General features: G+C 38.0%; 1 protein-coding gene across 2 annotated transcripts in view; it reads right to left on the bottom strand.

Annotated features, from left to right (window-relative positions):
- fam184ab (family with sequence similarity 184 member Ab) overlaps positions 1 to 16,207 on the bottom strand; it is a 172,382-nt gene that overhangs the window by 67,356 nt on the left and 88,819 nt on the right. For both annotated transcript variants that reach the window (XM_055187037.2, XM_055187038.2), the window contains 2 exons: positions 11,968 to 12,118; positions 2,929 to 3,141 (listed from right to left, as the gene is read on the bottom strand). In XM_055187037.2, coding sequence (XP_055043012.2) covers positions 2,929 to 3,141; positions 11,968 to 12,118 — 364 coding nt within the window. The remainder of the gene's footprint in view (positions 1 to 2,928; positions 3,142 to 11,967; positions 12,119 to 16,207) is intronic.

Here is a 16,207-nt window from a genome sequence, read left to right as displayed (position 1 = left end):
TTTCTGTATGAACTAAAACATTTCTCATCAACGATATAATTTGACAGCTCCATCCTTAATCTATTTTAGCAATTGTCTCATTTGTTAAATTTTTTATTCTACCAAGCAACTTTTGGAGAAACTTCTGAGACAACCCAGCAAGCAATTTTGCATTTTAAAGATGTCTAATAGCCTTCCAAACACAGCCCAGACGTCTATAGGCTAAAACAAAGCAAAATTTAGGCTGTCAGTGGAAATTAAAGGAACACGCCCTGATTTTGGGAATTTAGCTTATTCACCGTATCCCCCAGAGTTAGATAAGTCCATACATACCTTTCTCATCTCCGTGCGTGCTGTAACTCTGTCTGACGCAGCCCCCGCTAGCTTAGCTTAGCACAAAGTCTGGAAGTGAATAGCTCCAGCTAGCAAACTGCTCCCAATAAGTGACAAAATAACGCGAACATTTTCCTATTTATGTGTTGTGATTTTTATAGTCACACCGTGTACAAATAACAAAGTCATATGAGACACAGCCATCTTTTAACAGTATACATTCTGGGAACTATATTCTCACAAGACGAAGCACTGCTACATGGGCGGAGTGATTTGCACAACTCTGACCGAACTCTCTGCTTCTCACCAGGGGCTTCTCGGGTGCTGCGAGCAAATCACTCCGCCCAGTAGCAGTGCTTCGTCTTCTGAGAATATAGTTCCCAGTATATGTGCTGTTAAAAGATGGCTGTGTCTCATATGACCTTGTTATTTGTACACGGTGTGACTATACAAATCACAACACATAAATAGGAAAATGTTCGTGTTATTTTGTCACTTATTGGGAGTAGTTTGCTAGCTGGAGCCATTCACTTCCAGACTTTGTGCTAAGCTAAGCTAGCGGGGGCTGCGTCAGACAGAGTTACGGGACGCACGGAGGCGAGAAAGGTGTGTATGGACTTATCTAACTCTGGGGGATACAGTGAATAAGCTAAATTCCCAAAATCTGGGTGTGTTCCTTTAAATAGACGTCTAACCACAGCCCAAAAATAAATTAAATTAAGCGAAAAAACTGTTGACTTTGCTTACATGAGGGAATATAATTCATCTCGCAAGTTATTTTGGTAAACAAATTTAAGTTTATTTTAAGCTAGAAGTGGGTTAGTCATAGATTGACTATAGCCAGTCTATAGTTGATCTAGACGGTGAAATGACAGCTATTGCTTGCTAGGTATACTGTATTGATACTTAAATGAAACACAACTGAGATCTTCATCAAATCTCTTAAACTACGAAAGAGCAACCTCTGAGCAACACAATTTTCCTCACAATTGGGTGTCCACAAAGCCAAAATATCCTATCTAGACAGCGACAGGTCTAGATTTTTTCATAAGGAATGAGAGTCTAAGTTGGCTGCAGGCGTTGAGAAACTATTTATAATAAAATCATTGTATATTCATAAGCTACAACGTTACGACCTGTGTACCCCCCATCCCCACCACAGTAATAAAACAGTACCCATACAATTCTGCATCACGACCTGTCACCAATTATTCAGGAGGTTTACTCCTGATGTCCTAGCACACATCCTCCATCTTTGGATCAGACACACTTCAGCTCAACTTAAGCGAACCATTTCCATATAAAGTTTCTCTTCCTCTGGTGTGGTCATGGACAAGGTACAGGATAAAACAGACATTACAGCCTCTGACAGCCAGCGCACGGCCATTACTAAAACACAAGTTTGAGGTTATTTCAGGCTGTGCTGTGGTCAGAAGCATATCTGTGACGGATCTGCCGCACTACATCAAATCTACCGGTGGCAAAAAGCAGCCAAATAAGCAACAGAGCATTATACTAGGGATATAACTGCTTTGTCAATGCATACAATAAATATATATATGGGTGATTCTCACGAAAACGTGGTTTTAAAAATGTCAAGCATGAAAATGTAAAAATTGCTTACATTTAATTTTTTTTCCCACCAGACATTGAAAAACAAAGTCTGGAGTAAATGGGAACATTAATTTAAAAACTTTTACTTATCATTTAACACTTTTTGTAACATAATTTAAAAAATTTGTCCTAAAAAAATCTCATTACCGCAACATTCAGAAAACATCAACACTGACATATTTTCAAAATGACATGACAAACCTGAAAGAACATAATTTGGAGATTCTGCACATGCATTTAAAATCAAAGTATTATGCTTCTATTAATAAAATTAACATTTAATAAGCATCTGTTGCGGTAATGATAATCAAAATGTCGTGTAAGCATTCTGACAAGACAATATTTCAAATTAACTGTAAAAAATGATCTTACCTGGTAGCCATCTTGAAGTAACTGGTCCATGTGCTTGGTCACTCAAAATCAAACTTTATTAAAATTCTGTATGTGTGCTTAAACTGTTCTCAAAAAGTGTTGCGGAGGATGAGAACATCAGGCATGGACACATAATTTTCCTAATTTTCCTTCATTATTATTATACATGAATATTTAGTAAATATTTTTTCTGTCATCTAAAGTAGTCTAGAAAAACATCCATTTATTTTTTTCCGTAATATTTTTGTGTTAATTTGATTAAATTACAAAATAACGCATGTTCAAACACAGCCGGACACATTGCGGTAATGAGAATTTCAGCAGAAAATGAGATAAAATTTACAATTATAAATTCTTATGTTGAAATCACGCATTGTGCAAGGTAGAACACAGTATTGTGTTCATTCTGATGCTTCTTAATGTTACAATATTACATATTTTAAAGCAAAAATCATTAGTGCCGTGGTGTTTCAATGGTTTCGCGAGAATCACCCATATACAGATCTAGAGACAAATAAAACACAACACTGTGCCAAAAACTGGAAAAGCAAAAACCCAGAGAGCCAAAGGGGTGTAAAACAAGATAACAGAAAATTCAAGTCAGGTCAGAGATTACAGTATGTTTGTTACCTTGAGGTCGTGTTGGCGAGCCTCCTGCATGTCTTGTATAGAGCAGCAGTGAGCTTCCTGCAATCGCTGCTCTCTGCGTTGGTGCTCGATCTCCATCTCCTGCAGCTGCTGGCCCAGGTGTTCCCGCTCCTGACTGAACTGAGCCTGCAGCTGCTGCAGGGAATGCTGGGATTGGGACAGTTGCATCTCCAGGCTCTGTTTCAGCAAGGAAATCTGCACACGGGAGAAAAAACACATCAGGTACTGTAGGAGAAACCAATGACATGTTGGAGATCTTGGTGTCGGTGAATCGCATTCAAAGCATCTGTTTGCCTTTAAAAGCCTGTAATAATTAGTGAACAGATTGCATTTTTTATTTTTGATAATGTAATTACGCATCTCCTTTACAGTACTCAGCCCACTCATAAGCTTTCTCCTGTGCCCATCAATGTAAGTAATAAATGATTCTTCTAATACTGTATGTTACAACGAGTGAAGAAAAGCCTAAGCAGGAGATTATTACAATGACAAATCGCATTTATTATGTAATTAAAGCAAAACTTTGTGCAACTCCCAATTCAATTTACAGCAACGGAAAACTTCCACACTTGGACTGCGAATTAGAAAGCAATAAACAACTCCAGCACTAGTCACACGTGGAGAGACCTTTATCGATCGTCTTAGTCATTTCTATTTCCATGTGTCTAAAAACATACTCCCTGGTGTTTCGTGAGTAAAGTGCGCACGTGGGTGAGATTTGTGACTGAATGAGGAATCGCTCTGAAATGAGGTAAAGATCAGCAGTGGATTCGTTGTATTTCGAGCGAGAAGGCGCTCGAGGCGTCAGTTTTGTAGAAACTTCAGCCCACTCGTTGGCCCGATAGTCTCATTAGTAGAGTCATTTACGAAACGCCAACAATCTGAGACTCGAGTAGGCAATGAAATGATGCTGTGCTTGTTGTAACTTCATAACTTAATTTCCAAGCAGGCTGGAAGGTGTCTCCAAATGGCTGTGATATGCTGACAAAAAGATGAATGGGCGAACTAATGTAAAGACAATAAACTCGATTTTTTACATTTCTGAGTGAAAATGTAAGCGGTACTTTCCTGTGCAAATCTCTTAACCTTTGCTAAAATCTCATATATTTGAGATATTTCTCCCGAGAAACAGAACGAATTAATTTCATACATAACCATGCCTGTGAAAACCCAGCTGAAGCTGTTTTCAACATAAAATCATCTTACATAATGTAAAGATCATTCTGTGAAAATATAGCCTTGATACCTTTAATATAACCTTGAGTAAGGTTGTGTCAAAAATTGTAATCATTGATTGAAATCAAACTTTGATGCTCCTGATCTCATCATTAGATTATGACACTTTAGCAGTGGGGGCGTGAATTCAAAATATGTGTTTGGTGCGTCATGTGGACAATGTTCATCATGCGTCATGTCAAAATATGTGCCTGCTGCACACGTGTCGAAAGGTTTCATGATAAAAGAGACGCTCACCTTCACAAAATAAAACTAAACTCAGATTACACATGAGATTAAGCAAGTATCTGGCAAATGTGAGTGTCTCTTTTATCATAAACCCATTCGAAGCGTCTACAGCAAGCACAACTTTTGACATGACGTGTGATGCACATAGGTTCACATGACGCGGCAAACACACATTTTGATGAGCTTTGCATCGTGCGCCCTCAAAAAAGAAGTCACCGGCTGCCACTGGACTTTAGCTTGGATTTCACAGGTAAGGTCAGGTCACACATTTGTCTTCTGTGTATTTGTGAGGAGATCTCAACCGTGCTGCGCACCAAAGTCAATCAAAAGTTAGACATTTCTCATGACATAAATGATATAATGTATATCTCTTTCAATCTACTTAAAGGTGATATAGAATGAATGAATGGGGTATTTATCCTTGTTCTGTGATGTGACATGTAGACAATAGGGGTGTGACGAGACACTTAATTTACGAGACAAGACGAGACACAAGATTGGGTTCACGAGAACGAGACGAGATTTTACATTTTTTTTAAGAAATCCTCAATGATAAAATAAATGATTGGGAAACTGAAATTACATTATTTTGAAATGTTTTAACTAATCTAGGCCTGTCCCTACCAATTATTTTGCTAATTAATAATGAAGTATTTTGATATTTTTGATAATAAAAATAGACCCAGGTTAAGCAATAACCTTTAAAATTACATAATAATGACGATGCAATAATATTTTGTTCAAATAAAGTATCAAAATGTAGCCTTTGTAATAAAAAGCAGCATGTATATGTACTATAACAAATGCCTGCAGGGGGGGCGCTAACGGACACGCTTCTGTTACTTTCACTTTAGAATCTAAACTCTAGACGCTTAATTTTAACCAAACAACGTTTAAATCCATTTAAATGTATAATATTTGTCCAATTCTTTATAACAGAAATGATATAGCAACTGTTATTATTAGTGGAACATTATTGGAAGCCCAAACAAAAAAGCACATGCAGTAAAAGACTGAATATAATGCATGTGCACACTGCACTGGAAAAGGTTTAGCCAGAAACTTAACTTTGTGCTGACAGTGGCCGTTTCGCAAACAGAAAGCTGCATCCTCCAGAGGTCGCATATGCAAGCTGCATACGTCATCAAGCCTGGTTTATTTCAGTTAACATAGCATTACATTCGCAAGTCATAAGCATATTACAACAATTTATGATTAACGTAATATAATAGTAAACTTTATAATTGCTAATATTCTATAATAAAATAGTCTTTATGAAATATCCAGTCTACAAATGCGACTTCCAAAGGATGCAGCTGTCTAGTTTGCTGCTTGAACATTTTGAGTTCACTCGCTTCATTCGCGCCTGAAAGCCGCGGTTGAAATTCTAGTCATCGAGACATTCATGCGGACATTCGCGTCATGGAAGGGGCTTCTGTGACTCCGCACGCTTTCTGTAATCATGTCACTACTAGAGCAAGCTCCTGATTGGTTAACTCAGCGCGTTTTTCCGCCAAAGTTCAAATTTTTTATCTCGCTCGTTTCTTGTGGCAGCGCTAAATTTTGCGCCATTCGCACAACCTACAGGCGCGAATGAGGCGGGATCGTGTCTACCGCGCCGCGCTAAACCTCCAGACGCGCGTCAAATCATCTTCACATTGAATAAACATTGAAATAATTCGCGCTTGATGCCTCTACCGCGGCTGGTCTGAACGCAGCATTAGAAGCTTCCTAAAAACCTCTCTCAGAAAGATATATTAGGGTGGGGGTTTTAAATGCGTGGTTTTGACCTATTTGGCATCCCTTCGGGCTTAACTGGCAACCTCATTATGAAATGCAAGCACATGATGCTGATTGGCTGCCTTTGCTGCCACTCAAAAGAATGTAAACTTCGCTGTCTTCAGAACACGGACAGACCAACATTTTACAGATAGAAGAGCGCACCTCAGAACGCGACGCGCCATTTCGTCTTGAACTTCGCGAACACTGCTGCAATTTACTTCCCGTTGGAGGCGAGAGCCTTAGTGTATGCAAATTATTTTGAAGGGGAGGAAATTGAATGAGAGTGGGGGAGAAGTGAGATGCATTTTACGTAAGATGTATCCGATGCTCTGGCAGACATTTCTAAAGGAGTAATTTCTATGAAACGGAGATGTTCAGTCTAGCACTTTTCGTAAGACAAGGTAAAAAAGTTTTTTTCATTCTCTGACACCTTTAATATTACCAATTGTGTCATTTGTGTCTATTTTTATACCACTAAAAGCGTTATGGATATATAAAAATTAATTTAAAAATGAGACAAAGTTGATAATTAACTCAATACTTTTGAGTTTCCTGAGTTATAAAAGAGCAACCTCGGAGCAATACAATTTTCCTCTAGGTCAGCAAGCACCATTACAGAAAAACTAAGAAATAAATGTCACCCAGAGGAATAGTACTTTACTCTGATGAAAATCAATAAAGCGCTGATGGGTTCGGTCGGGAGATTTCTACAGTGGCAATATTGGCTGGACGGGTCTGATGTAAGACTTGCATTGACACGTAGTGTGACTCTGCCACCTTCAGATCACTCTGAAACGATTCACAAATGCACATAGAAGGAATAATAAACATCACCAAGATTAAATGAAACAAATCACAAAGTGGCATCAAAGTGGTTTTGTTATTAGCAATAAAAGATTTAGAGGTTCTCCAAGCGTCTCCAGCACAATGACTTAGAGGATTTCACTTACTGTAGATAACTGAAATAATATAACGCTTTACAGAATGGTGCAGTAGATGAAAAAACATATTTAGCACTAATGCAACAGTGGTGCTCCTGTATAGCTTAGTGGTTGGCATTGAATTAGCAAAGCAAAAAGTTATGGATTCGAATCCAGGAAACACACATACTGATAAAATGTATACCATGAATGCACTTTAAGTTACTTTGAATAAAAGCACCAGCCATATGCATAAATGTAAACATTAAAGTTAAAGTGATACTCCAGTCAAATATAAAAACAAAACAAAAACATTATGTCATCATTCTCAAGCAATAAAAGATACAAATCCATCATCTTTTAGAAAAACACAGTTGGAGTTATTTAAGTAAATGTCCTTGCTCTTGATTTTCAAGAAAAAAATCTTAGTTTTTTGTCTTGTTATCAGTAAAAATATCTAAAAATTCTTAAATTAAGATGCTTTTTCTTGATGAGCAAAACGACCCAAGAAAATAAGTCTAGTTTTTAGACCAAAAATTTTAAATGTAAGTGATTTTCTGCATAAAACAAGCAAAAAAAAATCTGCCAATGGGGTAAGCAAAGAAATCTTGAACATTTTTCTTAAACACTAAATTCAATAAAAATTTGCTTACCCTATTGGCAGATTTTTTGCTTGTTTTATGCACAAAATCACTTAAATTTGATATTTTTGGTCTAAAAACTAGACTTATTTTCTTGGGTCGTTTTGCTCATCAAGAAAGCATCTTAATTAAAGAATTTTTAGATATTTCTTCTGAAAACAAGACAAAATACTAAGATTTTTTTTTCTTGAAAATAATTTTTTGCAGTGTGGCTCCAATGGGTTTATAAAGGTGCATGTTGCATGTAATCGATGCGATACAGTAAGAAATATATCCACATTTTGAACTTTATAAAGCTTCTGGTAATGCCGCCATCTTGGACTCGTCCTTGTGTTCTCGCTCTACGTCATCATTAACCATCGCAGTTCAAATCCAATTCTTTAAAACTTTATAAACTCTAATAACTAGCTTCCGGTAACGACGCCATCTTGGATTCGTGCGATTCACGAAAGTCACTGCGCAATGAACCCATGGCAACAAGCACTTACTACACTACAACTGTTTTGCCGCAATGACTATGGAGCGTAAAGCAATTTCAGCACGCAAGTCTGCACTCGATGCATCCTTGATATCAAGAACAGATCTGGGTATTTTCATGCGTCCTCTGTACTTGCGTTCTTGAGAATTGGAATTGAACTTCGAAGGTTAATGCTGACGTACAGCGAGAACACAAGGATGCAAGATCGCTGAAGAACGCATTTTGAGAAACAGGCTAAAACTATCGCGTAAATCCAAGATGGTGGGATTACCGGAAGCTTTATAAAGTTTAAAATATGGATATTTTTCTTAGAGTATCCCATCAATTACATGCAAAAGACCTTTATTAACCCATTGGAGTCGCGTGGATTACCTCTGTGAAGGATGAATGCACTTTTTGCGGTTTAAAGTCAGAAGATGTTTCCTGATCCCTGTTTTCTACTATTATAAAGTTTGGAAGAGCAAGGACATTTACTAAAATAACTCCACATGTGTTCGTCTCAAAGATGATGGATTTGTATCTTGTATTGCTTGAGGATGAGTATGCCTACATCATGGAATAATTTTGATATTAGCCTGGAGTATCACTTTAACTTTATGTTAAAATTTCCATGTATGCATATGGTTGATGCTTTTATCCAAAGTGACTTAAAGGTATTGCGGAAGATTTTCTTTTTCCGGATGGATCATCAAGACTATAGATGGATTTCAGTCATGTGACCTTTTACGTCATGCCACCATCTTGAGGACCTACCGAGTACCAGTAGGCTATTGACAAGCATTGGCTACCTTGCTACGATTTACGGATTTCTTATCTTTTACTGTCTATGATTCTTACGGATACAGTACAGGGCTACGAAAGACAACATGTCGCATCTCGACTGTCATGAAAAGAAACTCTACTTTAAAAAAATATATCTTGGTTAGGGTGTGATGCCTACTCGACCCCTGATCTGTTCTTCCAGCCGCTGTCCGCTGCTACCGAACTACCACTATTTTACAACATAAGAAGGCGCGACACAACATGAAACTTTGCTCAAAGTATCACCTGGATCTCCACACATGAACGCGAGCACCGAGAACACTGCCTGTGCACACAGAGTCCACCAAAAAGAAAGGCCTTGTACAACTGACCTTGGCCGCTATTGTGTCCGCTCGTCATCTCTGCCAGACGTAAATAATCGATTTCCGAATGCGAATGAATGAATCTCATATGAGGCTCCTTTTTCCACTAGAAGGTCAATATTGTTTTTCACTTGCGACAAAACGACGAATTATCCGTGCATTTATATGGAACTATGCTTTAGGAGATATCAATCTTTACTCTCCTCCCTCCTTACGTTGCAATTGGAGATCGATACATCTTGACTGGGACGCCAAATCATCCAAAGTCAGTTGTTCAAAACATCCTTTTTAGTTAACTCTGTGTTCACAAACAATGTTCTTAATGCTCGAGTTCACGTGTAGACACAGGCGATACTTCGAGCAAAATATCATGTTGTGTTGAGCCTTCTTAGTGTTGTTAAAATAGCGATTTTGATGCTCACAGCATATTGAAGGCATAGCTAGTTCTTTTGCGACCACTTCAGGTACTCAAAATGGCGGAAGACAAGTGAGTGACGTCAGCTGATATTCATGTATTGCTCCTAGTTGTCAATCAGGAGTGTTGCGCAATTGCATTTTTTTAAAAAGTGGAGAAGGCGGTTCTTTTATAAAATTCGAGAAAATCCTCCGCTACACCTTTAAAGTGCATTCATGGTATACATTTCATCAGTATGTTTCCAGTGTTTCTTGGATTCGAATCCATGACTTTTTGCGTTGCTAACACAATGTTAACCACTAAGCTATACAGGTTGATCCTTGCACTGTCCTTTCTATTTTTATAAAATACTATAAACACTATAAAATACTGATTGCTTATCTAACAGCATAATATAGTAAACAAACGGCAAATTTTAAGTTATTGTATCATTTATAAAACGGTCACAAACACTGGCTTTATACTAGGCCATTGTAATATTAATGCTGGCCTAAGCAAACGCCACTGCCAAATTCATAGATCATCTATTGATTGTTCATTTACAATAACTCACGCTGAAGTCAGTCACATCTGAATGCTACGCTTCATAAAATGACTGCTGTTGTAAGGGGATTTCGAGCGAGAACTTGCATAGGATCTCAATCAGCGATCACTGATGCAATTTTCAGCCTGCATTCTTGCAATAATCTGTAACGTTCAGTTTTTCCCACAGCTGCCTACAGACAGTTAGAATAGGATGTCAATAACACTAAAAACGGATACACGGAAAAATCATTGAATGAGTTAATGAATATCTTGAAGCAAAAACTAGATGATAATGATTATTATAGGCATCAAGAGAAAGCCAGACAATAAAATCGGTTGTTGTCTTAGTAGGGGGCGTAAGAGAAATTAAATTACATTTTTAATGTTTGTTAAATAAATAATCAAATCATTAATCATGATAAATACATATTTGTTTGTTTTTTACAGCAAATTAGATTACCGGTACATCATTTACATTTATGCGTTTAGCAGTTTAATCAAAAGCAACTCACACAACAACAAAGCTCTTCAGAGAACTGCTACAATACAATGTTTTAACAATTGTTATAGACATAATTGCTTAATTGTTTTCTTTTTATATATTCTGTATGCCTTGTACATATTTGTTGACATAAGAAATTAAATAAAACAAAAAATAAAAATTGCAATTATGTGCACTTTGCATATGTGACCCAGGACCACAACACCAGTCCCACAGGTATATTTGAAGCAAAAGCAAACAATTCATTGTATGGGTCAAAATTATTGATATTTGGTACATTTCCTACCATAAATATATTAAAAAAATATTTATAATTAATAATATGTGTTACTAAGGACTTCATTTTGGCAATTTGAAAGGAAAACACCACCGTTTTTCAATATTTTAATATGTTCTTACCTCAGAATTGAAAAAAGATAGGTATGTATTAATTTGTTTATGCATACACTTAATCTTTGTACAGCGCGTTGGAATGTGTTAGCATTTAGCCTAGCCCCATTCATTCCTTATTTTGTGACACCATACTTACTCGTGTAACTACTCATGTAGAAGTCGTTAAATATGGAAAACATGGAAGTGTTTGGTGGTTTCTAAATGCATCCCTGTTTGGATCCTAAGAAATGAATGGGGCTAGGCTAAATGCTAACACATTCACAACGCGCTGTACAAAGATTAAGTACACGCATTGAAAAAAAGATAGGACTGTATTAATTTGTCTAAGTTGAGGTAAGAACATAGTAAAATATTGAAAAACGGTGGTGTTTTCCTTTAAATATGATATTCTCAATATTTCGATTTTTTGCAGCCACAGACTTTCAAATAGTTGCATCTCGGCTAAATATGGTCCTATCATAAAACCATACTAATATAACCATTAGTAATATATTAATAATACTAATTATAAATAATAGGTGGCAGTGGGTCATGTAGGTTGTCTACAAACCGGAAGGTTGGTGGTTCGAACCCCGGCCCCACCTGACCAATTGTCGAGGTGTCCTTGAACAAGACACCTAGTCCCAACTGTTACCCCAATATTACATTCAATACTGTATATTTAATTCATCAATGTATTAATTATTTGAATGACGTTTTATGATCAAATTGCCTAGTGATTACTGAGTGCCCCAAAGGGTTTATATCATGCAGTTGTGTGTGTGTGTAATGTTTAACCTGTTCCAGCAAGTCCTCCACCTTCCTCTGCCAGCTCTCTCTGGCCGAGCACATCTCTTGATCTTTGTTCTGTGCCAGCTGGTTAAGAGCTGACCTTTTATTCTCCTCGTGATCCTCGCGCAGTTCCTCTCGCAGCTTCTTACACTCCTGCCTGTGGACACAAAGATACACAAAATGATCAAACTCAGCTGATACAAAAACCAACATGGAGCTGCCTAGAACACTCAATGGTCTCCTATCTAATTCCCCTCTGGCCAAGCCCCCCTCCGTTATTATAGTGTTGCCGTGATTTCACAAAGTAAGATGTGATCATGGACAGTGGCGGTTTGTGACTGCTCATCCGAGGGGCGCAAATTCAAAATAAGTGTTCGGAGTGTCATGTGTGTTGCTCGTGTTTTCAAAATATGTTTGTTGCTTCATGTGAACGATGTGCATCATGTGTTTTGTCAAAATAAGTGCTCGCTGCAGACGTGTCAAAACCATTTATGATAAAAGAGACGCTCGCGTTCACAAAATACACGCAAGACACTCCCTTAACAGTAAACTCTCATTATGCATGAGATTATGCGAGTATCTGGCAAACGCGAGCATCTTTTTTATCATAAACCCTTTAGACACGTCTGCAGCAGGCACTTATTTTGACAAGACATGTGATGCACATAGGATCACTCGACACGCAGAACACATATTTTGAAATTACGAACCACACACATGACGGGCTATACATATTGTGACGAACTTCGCATCGAGCCCCCTCGAAAAAAAAGGCACCGGCCACTAGTTGTTTCAATGCAGTGCTGGGACATTTCAACTCATGGCTAGGTTAACAACAACCCAGCATAGGTTTATTTATAACCCAACATGTATTCTGTGCCAATATTTTGTCCTTTATAGACGATTTCAGCAGTAACAACATAAACAAGCGGCTTTCGTGAAACACCTTCCGGTAAACTCCGCTAAGAATAAATAAAAACAAAATCTGTTTAAAGTAGTTTATTTATATAACAAACTAAATAAACAACATGCAGATTACCTAGGAAACCGAAACATTTGTTATTTTCAACTAGGGATGCACCGAATACCGAATCCACTGTTTAAGATTCAACCGAAACCGAATACCGAATCCAACACATTAATGAATTAAACAACGTCCACAGCAGTGTATTTTTCATTTTATTTAATTTTAACTGTAAAAAAAGGATAGGCAACATTATGCCAGGATGACAAGTTGGAAAAACTATTTTGACAATTACCATAAGCCTATGCATAATGAAAGCGATGCGTTGCGACACGCTCGTTTTTTCTAGGTGCGTCCGCGAAATGTGAACCGCCCCTAAGGCTCACCGAAAAAAAAGCTTATCTCCTAGTCAGCACCCGATGTGTGTAATCAGCGGCCGGGTGACGTCGACCAGCGTAGCGCAAGCCTAGGGTTCGGTTCGGTGGAAAAAAATCTAGGATTCGGCCGAACCCCGTCAAAAAGCCCAGTATTCGAACGAATCCGAATCCTGGATTCGGTGCATCCCTATTTTCAACGAGGTATTTCTTTAAGAGTTCAGTTTCAGCAACTAGTCAGACCATTAAACAAACAGAAACCGGAAGTAAAGTTCAGACCAGACACGTAATCGCGTCACACGTGCGGGGGGTCCCTTAATGCTTATAGGAGGTCCGGGACCCTTCATTGGAACACTGGTCACTACATCGAAGGATAACCAGGTACACAAACATACACACTCATGGGGTTCACTGCAGATGGACTGATTAAATAGAGCTACTACAGACAGTGCACAAGTTGCAGAAAGTTGCTTAGTAAAAATAAACTTTGTAAACCTCTATGCAGTGTCATTTCTGTCGTCCTAAATGATCTCTGTGCAAAGTTTTGCTGTCAGTCAAACAAACAATGCGAGCTTTGATTTGTTACACCCAGCGCTCACACACTTGTAATATCCAGATGGTGCTTCCTCAAGGATAGGATCCATCTGGATTTATATGAACATTGTTTTGTGGTGCAGCTGTGCGAGTAATTTCATAATGCAAATTCAAAGTATTGATATAGTAGTCAGTAATGACTTAAGACTCAGTAAACGTATGTGCCTGCAACTAACAGATTGCTCTAAAGATGAACAAACCATCCGTCTTGCAATGCCTGTGTTACCATGTGTGCTAAACATTTATCCTCTGTTGGTGCTGAATTTCTCTTCTTGCATGTCCTGCTGCTTAAGAGTTTTTTCTTCAATAATTAAAATTTTGCAGTTATTTACTGGCCCTCAAGTAATCTCAAACTGTCACTTTCTTTAATGGAAAGCAAGAAATGTTGATGTTATTGTCCACCCAATGACAATAAATATCAGTAGACGTTTATTGGGAAATTTGCAAAAGCCCCTTGACTTAGATTACCCAAAAATCAAAATTCTGTCATCATTTTGTTGTTCTGTATAAATTTATTTTTTTCTGATGAACACAAAAGAATATATTTTGATACATGAAACACAGCTGCCATAACCATTGACTTCCATAGTAGAAAAACAAATATTATGGAAGTATTGTAATAAATTATAAAGAAGATATTTTGATAAATGGTGGTAAGCACACAGTTGATGGTACCCATTGAATTCCATCATATTTCTTTTTCCTACTATGGAAGTCAATGGTTACAGCAGCTGTGTATTTACAATCATTTATCAAAATATCTTCTTTTGTGCTCATCAGAAAATATAATTTCAAAATGATGACCATGTGCTTGGACAAATTCATTACCATGAATGAAATTTTGTCCCAGCCTATTGAATGTTCCTGCTTATATCTACACTCACCTAAAGGATTATTAGGAACACCATACTAATACTGTGTTTGACCCCCTTCATAACTGCCTTAATTCTATGTGGCATTGATTTAACAAGGTGCTAAAAGCATTCTTTAGAAATGTTGGCCCATATTGATAGGATAGCATCTTGCAGTTGATAGAGATTTGTGGGATGCACATCCAGGGCACGAAGCTCCCATTCCACCACATACCAAAGATGCTCTATTGGGTTGAGATCTGGTGACTGTGGGGGTCATTTTGGTACAGTGGACTCATTGTCATGTTCAAGAAACCAATTTGAAATGATTCGAGATTTGTGACATGGTGCATTATCCTGCTGGAAGTAGCCATTAGAGGCTGGGTACATGGGGTCATAAAGGGATGGAAATGGTTAGAAACAATGCTCAGGTAGGCCGTGGCATTTAAAAGATGCCCAATTTTGCACTAAGGGGCCTAAAGTGTGCCAAGAAAACATACCCCACACCATTACACCATTGCATTAATGAGAAATTGAACAGGTGTTCCTAATAATCCTTTAGGTGAGTGTATTTACCTTACCTATTTTGCTTATTTTTTATTTATTGGAGTGATCCTGTATAATGTCTATGTATAAGGACAGTTTATACCAGACAGACTCATACTAATGACTTGTTTGTCTTTTTTGAAGACCCATGATATTAAATGTTTGCTGTACCCGTGCTGATACTTTTGAAGGAATGCCAAGCCACTTACGGCTGTCTGCAATTTAATAGGATACATAAGTCACTGTGTAGCTTGGCAGGGAGAGAATGGTAAAAAATAAGAAAATGGTCTTGTTTAATAAGGAGCCATTTAAAGGGACAGTTCACCCCAAAAAGCATTGTGTTAACAATGCCAAAGGTCATAGGTTCAAACCCAAGGAACACAAACACTGTTACTGTGGGTTTACACCAGATGCGAGTTCAACGATTTGCGCGAGTAGATTACATACGAAGTCAATGCAAAGACGCGATCAGATGCATCCTCGCGTGGGGCGATGTGAATGTAAATGTGAATGACGCAATATGGGCGGTGCGTTTGCCGCGAAAACATGCGCTATTCACCTCAAATGTGTCTTCGACCAAGTTGAAAATATTCAACTCGAGTGAAAAATTCGCATGACACGAAGTTAAATCACGTGAGTAATCTAGAGCGAGTAACGCGATGCCCCGCGTTCGTTGTGTACGTAGCATAAGTCACTTTGGATGGCTGGCGTATGTTTTCAATTGTTTCCAATGGAAGGGCAGCGTTTTTCTAGTGTTTTTTTTTTCGCGTTGAAAGCATGTGCTTGGCGGTTTTTCCGCTCTCAGCGCCGATAGTTGAAAAATGTTCAATTTTGGGTGAAAAGCTCAGCTCCTCAATGTCAATTCTCACACTGCCGTCCAATCACAGTATATGAGGGGCGGGACAAACATCACAACA

This window comes from Misgurnus anguillicaudatus, chromosome 18, assembly GCF_027580225.2.
Source record: "Misgurnus anguillicaudatus chromosome 18, ASM2758022v2, whole genome shotgun sequence".
NCBI lineage: Eukaryota > Metazoa > Chordata > Actinopteri > Cypriniformes > Cobitidae > Misgurnus > Misgurnus anguillicaudatus.
Note: the sequence above shows the minus strand (reverse complement) of the source record. Positions and strands in the feature narration are given on the sequence as shown.